The sequence below is a fragment of the Girardinichthys multiradiatus genome, chromosome 12 (genome assembly GCF_021462225.1).
Source record: "Girardinichthys multiradiatus isolate DD_20200921_A chromosome 12, DD_fGirMul_XY1, whole genome shotgun sequence".
NCBI classification, from domain to species: Eukaryota; Metazoa; Chordata; class Actinopteri; order Cyprinodontiformes; family Goodeidae; genus Girardinichthys; species Girardinichthys multiradiatus.
In genome coordinates this window covers 35,462,116-35,472,534 of record NC_061805.1, presented here as the reverse complement: position 1 = coordinate 35,472,534, position 10,419 = coordinate 35,462,116, and the positions used below count along the sequence as shown (strand labels likewise).

General features: G+C 40.6%; 1 protein-coding gene across 1 annotated transcript; it reads left to right on the top strand.

Moving 5' to 3' along the window:
* Positions 1–960: 960 nt before the first annotated feature.
* LOC124878394 (zinc finger and SCAN domain-containing protein 12-like) lies at positions 961–5,149 on the top strand. The gene is made up of 2 exons (XM_047382320.1): positions 961–2,482; positions 4,077–5,149. Exons 1-2 carry the CDS (start codon positions 2,053–2,055, stop codon positions 4,082–4,084), a joined length of 438 nt encoding a protein of 145 aa, XP_047238276.1. The 5' UTR covers positions 961–2,052; the 3' UTR covers positions 4,085–5,149.
* Positions 5,150–10,419: the final 5,270 nt, after the last annotated feature.

Below are 10,419 nucleotides of genomic sequence, written 5' to 3'. Positions count from 1 at the left end.
AGTTGGCTGTCATTCCAAAGTCAAATAATCATGCCTTTTCTAGTCCAATTCTTGTTTTTAGTCCAATGTTTTCTTATTTTAAGTATAATTTTTTGTATCAAGATGAACCTCCATTTGGTGGTCATTAGGGCGACATTTTGGTGTTCATAGAGGCAATGGTGGCAGAAGCAGTAGAAGTTTGTCCTGTAACCAGTGGGTTGCTGCTTTGAAACACCGCTCTGTCTGCCTCAGTTCTTGTATCCTTGCAATGATGGTCTGTTTGATGGTAGGTGTGGCATGGGGTCATTGGAGTCATGGGAGTTATTTATATTAAGGGATTTGTGAGGGGTGGGGGGGTTGTGTTGTTAGTGAATCTTTACAGGATGTGTGTTTATGATGTGCTGTTGTGAAACGTTCTTATTTGTAAAAAATAAATGTTGCATTACAACAAAAGTAAAAAAAAAAAAGATAAATCTCCATAATTTCCACCATATAATTTTGTGATGACTATGTTAACACTAATATAATTTAGAACTTGAATAAGGAACGTTTTGAAATCACTGACAGTAGTTCAATGAAAGTCACACATAGGAAACAATGAAATTCTGGTCTGGTACACTGTTGTGGTATTAAACGGTGAACTGCTGAAAATCTGCTCAGACAAGATAAGAGATTTCTTACACTGTTGCTGCTTGAGCCACTCATCATTCTATCTGCCAATGTCATCACTCCTGGCAAAGAACCAACCACTGGTGACTTTATTTCTTCATATGCATTGTACTTTTATCAAAGAGACTTTCAAGACACACAGATAGTGCAGCACAGAGCCACAAACCTTGCAGTATATATTTGCATAAGAGCAAATGGCTGCTATTACACAAAAAGTTGATCATTATCAGATCAAGAAGCTGACAGAATCCATAGAGGGAAGGCTTGTGATAATGTTTGAAAATAATTATTTCTATATTGGTGTGAGGGATTTACCCCCTCCCTAACAGGTGCTGTTTTTTGTACTTCCAATATTCTTATTTAGTTGGTAAATGTATTGCTTTGTTGGGAGGAAGTTATTTGCTTTATTTAATATTTTGTTTTAATCATTCTCTCTTCTCTTTGAGGTCACCTGGTCTTGTGTTGCCATGGAAGCGCGCCCATGAGCAGTGCTGACAAGGACCTGGTTTTTTCAATCAGCCTCAATGGGAAAATCCATTGTTTGAGAGAGAGGGGAGATGTTTTCTGGATTTTGATTGGGCCCAGATTGTTGTTATTTGTAATTATGTAAATATTTTTCTAGGAATATAGTTTAGTACAAATGTTTTTCTAGCTGGAAATGTAAAGGTTGACTCCACCCCTTAATTAGTCCAGGTAGGAGCCAATGCTTTAAACACCAGGTGTGTTAGATCAGGGAAAAAGCTCTCCCTCCTGTGGTCGGAATGTATGTGATGCTGTGAACTGGAATGAAATGTTTGAAGAACGGCATAAAAAAAAAACGTCCGAGCTCTACAATTGCTGGATTCTGTCTGATTTTTTTCGTCGCAAACCAACACTTGGTGTCAGGAGTGGGATGCGACGCCGATGTCCAGATAAGCGCTAATTATGGGTCCAAAGCAGCAGACGAAAAGCCTCAAAGTGGCAGAAGCAGCGCCAGTGGGGGAGCCAGAGCAGGAAGGAGCTACAGGTCAGTCCAGTGATGAAACAGCATCTGTGGACATGAGCAACATTGCTGGCATGCTGGAAAGATGTCTTCAGTTTCAGCGTGACTTTGTTGAAAGATGGGACAAAGAAAAGGGTAAGCAAGAAAGGAGATGGCACCAGATACAAGTTGAAGTTGGCAATCTGAGAGATGATCTGGGCAAGCAGCAGAAGACTGAAGATGAAGCTCAAGCCGGCCCATCTTCAGAAGCAGATGTAGAGCCAGCTTCTCGGCATTAATCTAAAGGTGAGCCAGTACAAAGAGCATGGACTCAATCGGATATTCCAAATTTTGAGGAGGGAGATGACATTGAACAATACCTGACAACCTTTGAAAGGTTAGCAACAGCATACCGGTGGCCCGAGAGGGACTGGGCAGTAAGGATGGTACCTCATCTCACCGGTAGGGCCCGAGCAGCAAATGTGGCCATGGCTGCAGAGGATTCCTGTGATTATGCTGAAGTAAAGGCAGCCATCTTAACAAAGTATGAGATTAATGAAGAAATGTACCGACAAGGATTTAGAGAGCCGGAGGTCCGTGTGAATGAAACCCCCCGAGAGTTCTATAACCGTCTGAAAGACCTTTACCTGAAATGGATGCAACCTCAGGGAAAAATAAAGGATGACATTGGGGCGATTCTCATCTTGGAACAGTTCTACAGTTCTTTGTCACCAGAGCTGAGAATATGGGTCAAAGAGAGGAACCCAGCATCGGCACAAGAAGCAGCAGAACTTGTTGAAAGCTTCTTGGCTGCCAGATGGGGACCAAAAACCTTCCGATACAACCTTCAACAGAAGGCCAGCTTAATGCAGGGTAAGTCTGTGGGATTTGGTTTGGGTGGTGGTCCAGGTCAGATGACAGGTGTAGAGAAGCAAAGGAGGAAAACATTCTCATATAAGCCTAAGTCGGAAGCAAAACCGATTGTCTGCCATTTCTGTGGTCAAGAGGGGCATATAAAACCAGACTGCCCATTGAGAAAAGCTAAATCAGCATATGTTTGCACTGTACCAAGGCCAGGGTTTGCCAAAAACAAATTTGAAGGTAAGAAACAAGTCATGTAGGTTAGAGTAAATGGAAAGCCATCCATTGTTCTTTTGGATACAGGAAGTGTACAGACCTTAGTCCATCCTTCTATTTTGAGAAAGGAATGCTACTTAGGGGGCCCAGGCCTAGATATTTTCTGTGTACATGGTGATCACAAAACGTACCCCACTGCTGCAGTGTATCTACAGGTGGCAAACCAAACTTATCTTTTAAGTGTTGGTGTGGTGGAAGGTCTTGCATATAAAGTTATTTTGGGTCAGGATATTCCAGTCTTACCAGAACTGATCCAGGCTTGTAAGTCAGTGTATGTTGTAACCAGATCACAAACACAAGCTAAACAATTAGCTAGGGAGGAGGATTCTGAACCTGCACCTGAGGCTGTGGAGGAAGGCCAGCAAATAAACTTTGAAACTACTGATGAACTAAATCTTCTGCAAGAACTGCCCTTTAATGTTAATCTTCCTTTTGAGAGTGTGGTTAAAGTGAGGAAAAGTAAACAACAAAGAAGGCTTCAGAAAATGGCAGGCACAGTTAGGCAAACATAATTGGGATTGCCAGATCTTGAGGGGGACATTGTGGGTTCACAAGTTGACTTCCAGAGATTACAACAGTCTGATGAATCACTGAAGGGTCTTTTTGATCAAGCAATTTCTATCACTGATGGAGAAGTGGGTAAACAGCCTGATGGGGGTGATTATATCCTTAGGGATGGGTTGCTTTATCTTCATGGGGGGAAACCAGGTTCAGAAAAACTGGTGGTTCCACAAAGTCTAAGGGATCAAGTGCTAAATTTGGGTCATGGTGCTCCATGGGCAGTGCATTTGGTTTTTAAAAAGACCTATGATAGGATTTATGCCAGGTTTTATTGGCCAGGTCTTTATAATCAAATAAAAGAGTACTGCAATTCATGTTCAGTGTGTCAGTTGTCAGGAGGAAAAAATGTCCCAAAATATCCACTGCAGTCCTTACCTATTATTGATGTTCCTTTCAGTAGAATAGGTATGGACATTGTGGGACGACTTGAACGGACCCAGGCAGGAAATCGGTTTATCCTGGTGGTATGCGACTATAGCACGCACTATCCAGAGGCTTTTCCCCTTAGAGATATAACAGCTAAACAGATAGCTTATGCTTTACTCCAGTTGTTCTCTAGGGTGGGGATTCCATCAGAAGTACTTACTCACCAAGGTACTAACTTTTTGTCAAACAATCTTAAGCAGGTCTACAGATTGTTGGGCATAAAGGGTATTCGGACCACCCCCTACCATCCACAGACTGATGGGCTGGTGGAGAGGTACAACAGGACATTAAAGATTCCGCAGGCATCCACTGGCTTTTCTCCATTTGAACTTCTGTATGGCAGGCAGCTGAGGGGTCCTCTGGATGTTCTTCAAGAGTCCTGGGTTGGCATGAGGGATCAGTCAACCAATGTCATCAGATACATTTTAAATATGAGACAGAAGATGGAGGAGACGACTAACCTCGTAAGAACGCACCTGGAGAAGGTTCAACAGCAGCAACAGACCTGGTATGATAAAACGGCCAGGTGCAGATCCTTCAAACCAGGTCAGAAGGTTCTTTTATTACTTCCAACATCTGACAATAAACTTTTAGCAAAATGGCAGGGGCCATACACTGTTGTAAAGAAGTTAAGTGCAACCACCTATGAGATTGAGATGCCTGAGAGAAGGAACCCAAAGCAAACCTTTCATATCAATCTGCTTAAGGAGTGGAAATCCCGGGCTCCGCCCCTTAGTCACCAGTGCTTTGTGCGTGCTGTGGAAGAAGAAGATGATGATGATGAGGTTGAGATGCCATCTGTAAAAGATTGTGTTATTTCACTTGAGGGAAGTGTGAGGGATTTACCCCCTCCCTAACAGGTGCTGTTTTTTGTATTTCCAATATTCGTATTTAGTTGGTAAATGTATTGCTTTGTTGGGAGGAAGTTATTTGCTTTATTTAATATTTTGTTTTAATCATTTTCTCTTCTCTTTGAGGTCACCTGGTCTTGTGTTGCCATGGAAGTGCGCCCATAAGCAGTGCTGACAAGGACCTGGTGTTTTCAATCAGCCTCAATGGGAAAATCCATTGTTTGAGAGAGAGGGGAGATGTTTTCTGGATTTTGATTGGGCCCAGATTGTTTTTGTTTTAGTTTTGAAGTTATTTGTAATTATGTAAATATTTTTCTAGGAATATAGTTTAGTACAAATGTTTTTCTAGCTGGAAATGTAAAGGTTGACTCCACCCCTTAATTAGTCCAGGTAGGAGCCAATGCTTTAAACACCAGGTGTGTTAGATCAGGGAAAAAGCTCTCCCTCCTGTGGTCGGAATGTATGTGATGCTGTGAACTGGAATGAAATGTTTGAAGAACGGCATAAAAGAAAAAAGTCAGAGCTCTACAATTGCTGGATTCTGTCTGATTTTGTTCGTCGCAAACCAACAATTGGTCACTAATATTTGTTTATTTATTAAATGATTATTTGTACATTTTTGGTTTATTGTAAATGAACTCACTTTCAAAGAAAAAAAAAAGTGAGATGGGAAAAATGTATTCTTTCATTTAGTTCCTTGATTATTCCTTATACTAACAGTTGTCTAATTGTTTACATATATATTGTCATTAGAAAGCCAAAACCAAATTTTTTGTTTCTTAAATATTCCAGTCTTAGGTTCATTAACATTTCAACCTGGAAAGACCCACATAATGGAGAAACAGCAGGAAGATGGTTAAAAAGTTTATTAATGAAAGATTATTTCTTTGGCGCTCGGACCCCTGAGGGAGATGTGAACGCTGAGGATGAAAATGAGTTTGAATAAACATCGTATGATTATGATTAGGTACGTCTTCCCCCCTGGGACCCGATCCTGGTGATGGCATGGGCCTTGGTATGGAAGGAGTTGGGAGCCCATGGTGGAGAAGGGGTGGAGGAGGTTTGAAGCTCAGCAGAAGAGTGGTGTCTTCCATGCAGAAGGTCTTCAAAATTGATGCCCTGGGAGATGATTGGCCGAGGAGGACAACATGCCGTTGATTGGAGCAGCCAGCGAGGAGTGATTGGATGAGACGGGGTGGTGAGTCTTCCATGTTGAATTTTTGTTTCAACTCCATTTTGGATTGAAAGAACACTGTGGATGTTCAATAGTAAATGTTATACTAAAAAAATACAACTTATCTAATAATTTAGTTCTTTTTTTCATAAAAACAAGTAATTTAAATGCTTTTCACAATAACGGTAAACAGGTCCAGATCCTTTACAATAACATGAAATTTAATTTAATTAATTGAATCTATAGTCAATGTGTTTGGCCTAAACAATCATTGTTACATTTGGAGAAAAAAGGGGAAAGCTTGGGAGCCTGAGAACACCATCCTAACTGTGAACTATGGGGGTGGCGCTATCATGTTGTGAATGTTTAGCTATAAACATTATGGAGAAGCAACTTCTCAAGACATCAGCCAAGACGTTAAAGCTTGGGGCCAAATTTGTAATCTAAATGGACAATGACCCTAATCACACCATGAAATTAGTTACAAACTGCTTTAAGAACAGCAAAGTCAATCTTTTGGATTGGCAATCAAAAAGCCCTAATCTCAGTCTCATATAAAATTTCCTGGCAGAAAAGGAGTCTGCGAGTAAGGGGGTCTACAAACCTCATTTGGTTAAACCAGTCCTGTCCTGAGGAATAGGTCAAAATTCCAGCAAACCATCGTGAGAAGCTGGAAAAACAATGCGCATTTAAAAAAAAAAACTCTACTGACATTTCAGGTTAATCATCTTGGCCAATATCCTACAGTGTAGGATATTCCTAGAGGACAAAAAGCCTGTTGAATGTGACATATAGCCAATCAGAAAGCAATGTGACAGAAACATAGAAGGGAATTACTCTGAACTCATGTTTGATCTTGAGAGGGTTTGCAGTATTTCCTGTCTGACATCTGAATGTTACTGAGGGAAATCTGTTTGTGTATGGTGTGTTGTGTTTGCCATGTGGCTGTACACCACACACTGTAAGACCAAATATGTTGTATCTACAATTTTTAATCATGTGTAGGGTTTGTCAGGTTTTGACAATCAGTCGACAATTTTAAAATACTGCCGCGTGAACCAGGCATAAGCAAGAGACAGCGTACCATAAACACCAAGGAGCTCTTCAAACAAATCAGAGACAAAGTTGTTGAGAAGTAGGAAACAAGTTAGGGTGGAGTTATAACAAAATATTGAAATCTTTGATGGTCCCCCAGAGCACCATCAAATCCATCATCTTCAAATGGAAAGCACATGGTACGACAACAAATGTTCCAAGAGAGGGCCGCTGACCAAACCTCACAGAGCAGGCAAGGATGGCATTAATCAGAGAGGCAGCACAGAGACCAAAGGAAACCTTGAAGTGGTTGCAGAGTTCCCCAGCAGAAACTGCAATAAATGTCCATAGGACCAGAATGAGCTCTACACTCCATAGAGCTGGGCTTTATGGACTAATGGGCAGAAAAAAAAAAAAAAAACGTTACTTAGTGTTATAAATGAGAAGGCATGTGTTGAGTTTGCCAAAAAGGATGTGGGCAACTCCCCATATGTATGGAGGAAGGCCCTCTGATTAGATGAGACTAAAATTTTACTTTTCAGCCTCCAGGGAAAATTTATATCATTACCCTGGAAATGCCATCACCACAGTAAAACACAGTGGTGGCAGCATCATGCTTTCATGTTTTCAGCAGCAGGACTAGAAAACTGGTCTTAGTTGAGGAGAAAGATTGATGGCGCTAAATACATGGCTATTCTAAGTGAAACTTGTGTCAGTGTGCCTGTGATTTGAGACTGAGACTGAGTTTCACCTTCCAGTAGGACAATGACGCAAAAGCAAACTTCTAAAGAAACACTCCAGTGGTTCAAGAGAAACATTTAAGAATGGCCCAGTCAAGGTCCAGACCGCAATCCAGTTGAGAATCTATCTGTGGTTAAACTAGAAAACCGCAGTTCACAAGCAAAAACCATCCAACATGAATGCACAAAGGAATGCACAAAAATCCCAGTAGCTACATATGGCAAGCTCATATGAGACTTAACAAAAGCAACATCCAGTTGTAATTTCCACAAAAGGTGGTTCTACAAAGTACTGACTTTACAGTGAGTGAACAGTTATGCACACTGAAGTTTTCTGTTATTGTGTATAAGTGTTGTTTGCTTCACAATAAACACAAAATAATACACCTTCAAAGATGTAGGCATGTTCTGTAAATGAAATGGTGCAAACCCTCAAATAATCCATCTTAATTCCACCTTGTGAGGCAACAAAACATAAAAAATTTCAAGAGGGGTGAATACATTTGTAAGGAACTGTTCAAGCATTCCATTGCATACATGTACATAAAAGGTCTGCAAGCTTGACTTATTGTCCCATGTTGACTGTTTTTATTCTGACTGTATGAAGGTTGATCAAAGTCATGTTTTCATTTCTGCCCAAGACTAGTAATTTTTTCTCTCATTTCTAATGGTGCGCTTTTCATCTGTGGTAAAACATGTCCCTTTAGTAAACAATAAGTCCATATCTTTCCCCACATAGTACCATTGGAGGCTGTACATTATCTCACTTGGGACAGTTGTGTGATACAAGAGGGACAATGCCTTCTGGGATTCACATTGGATCATCTAACCTTTTTGAGTTATTGTTTCACTTCTGGTTTGATCAGGTTGAACCAGGCAGGCTATGTTATTAATAAAATGGATGTGCTTGACAGGAACATTGAAGGTAACTGAACAACTATGAGAAATCCATTCTTCCTCAAGAATGATTTTGAAAAGAAAACTGTCATGAGTGGGTGCACTCATGGCCTTGTAAAAGTAAAATGGCACATTCCCTGCAGATTTTTCCTTATGGTTTTGACCTATAACACGTTGAATACTCTGTAAATAAAAATATATAAAACAAATATATATATATATATATATATATATATATATATATATATATATATATATTACACTTTTTTTGAGGAGTTTTGTACATTAAAGCACTCAAACATCTAACATATTTGTTAAAGATAATAATGACATAACAATTCAAAAGTTGATACAGCGCTTGGTCAGTAAAGGGGTACTTTTAAACAGCTGCCTAATACTAAAATTGTATCTACAGCAAAACAACCAAGTAACAAAAAAAAAAAAATACAACTCTTTGTGAGAGTAACCTTTAGCTTTGGTTGCTTCCCAAATCTACAAAGATTTTTTTATAAACTGGTATGAAATGTCATAATTGTTTTTAATGATTGCAGAGATTTTCACAAATATTTATTTTGCCAATCTGTGTGTGAAAACAATTCTTCGTGAACTATTCCTTCACTTTTTGATCCCAATGCATCCTGACATGGTCAGCAAATTTACTCGTTTATTCTTTATTCATTTTGGCAACACCTCTATTTGTTTGTTGAAGCAGGTGTATGATGGCATCTTCAACTCTAACTCCACAGCGATAAGCAAACTGAAGGGGGTCCTGATGATTTACTGTTTGCTTACCCAGGTGGGCCAACAGGAGTCTCTCTAGAACCTTCATGATGTGAGATGTCAGGGCAACAGGTCTATAGTCATTGAGGACTGATGGGTGAGTTTTCTTTGGTACCGGAACAAGACAGGAGGTCTTCCAAAACACCTTAACCTTCTTCTGGGCAAGGCTAAGGTTGAAGAGGTGCTGCAGAATCCCACAGAGCTGCTCTGCACAGGCCTTCAGGACTCTAGGGCTGACATGATCTGGACCTGCAGCCTTATTCCTATTCAGTCTCTCCAGTTGTCTCTTCACCTGACTTCTTGAGACAAACAGGTCGAAGGGGGAAGCAAAGGAAGCATCAGCATCTTCTGATATGGTTGAAGGCAAACGTGTAGAAGCTGAAGGGTCTAGGGCTGAGGTGGAAGATAAAAAATGTGAGGTGTTACTGGACATCTGTGGGTCCTGTGGGTCAAAGGAAGATTGAATGTCTGTTTGGCTGTGAGCAGGAGAGGAGGATGTGAAGCTTGTTTCTGAACTGAACCTATTGAAGAATGTGTTCAGTTCATTGGCTCTGTCCAGATGTCCATCGGTCTGATCATCCTTCTGCTTGAAGCCTGTGTTCGTCTTCATCCCTGTCCAAACATCTCTGATATTGTTTTGCTGGAGCTTGCTCTCCAGCTTCTTCTTGTACACCTCCTTTCTGTCTCTTATCTTGACTTTAAGTTGCTTCTGTATAATCCTCAATAATTCTGTCTCCCTCTCTGATGGCCCTTTTTTCTTGTTAAACAGGTCCTTCAGGTCATTGGTGATCCAAGGTTTGTTAGTGGGGAAGCATCTCACGGTTCTGGTGGGGATGATGTTATCCACACAGAAGTTTATATAGTCGGTTACACACTCAGTCATGGCATTGATGTCCTCTCCATGTGGCTGGCACAGTGCGTCCCAGTCTGTAGCCTCAAAGCAACCTTGCAGAGCTTCTTCAGCTTCCTGTGACCATTTTCTCACAGTCCTCTTTGTTACAGGTTGCCTCTGAACAAGGGGCTTATATTTTGAGCAGAGAAAAACAAGATTGTGATCTGATTTGCCTAGAGGAGGTCTTGCTGTAGAAATGTATGAGTCCTTGACATTTGCATAAAACAAATCCAATGTTTTGTTTTCTCTGGTAGAGCAGCAGACAAATTGTTGAAACGTTGGAAGTGTAGCAGAGAGTGAAGCATGGTTAAAATCAC

Bases quoted from the DNA above. Each gene is read 5' to 3' on its own strand.
- LOC124878394 (XM_047382320.1), top strand. From the start codon at position 2,053: ATGGTACCTCATCTCACCGGTAGGGCCCGAGCAGCAAATGTGGCCATG.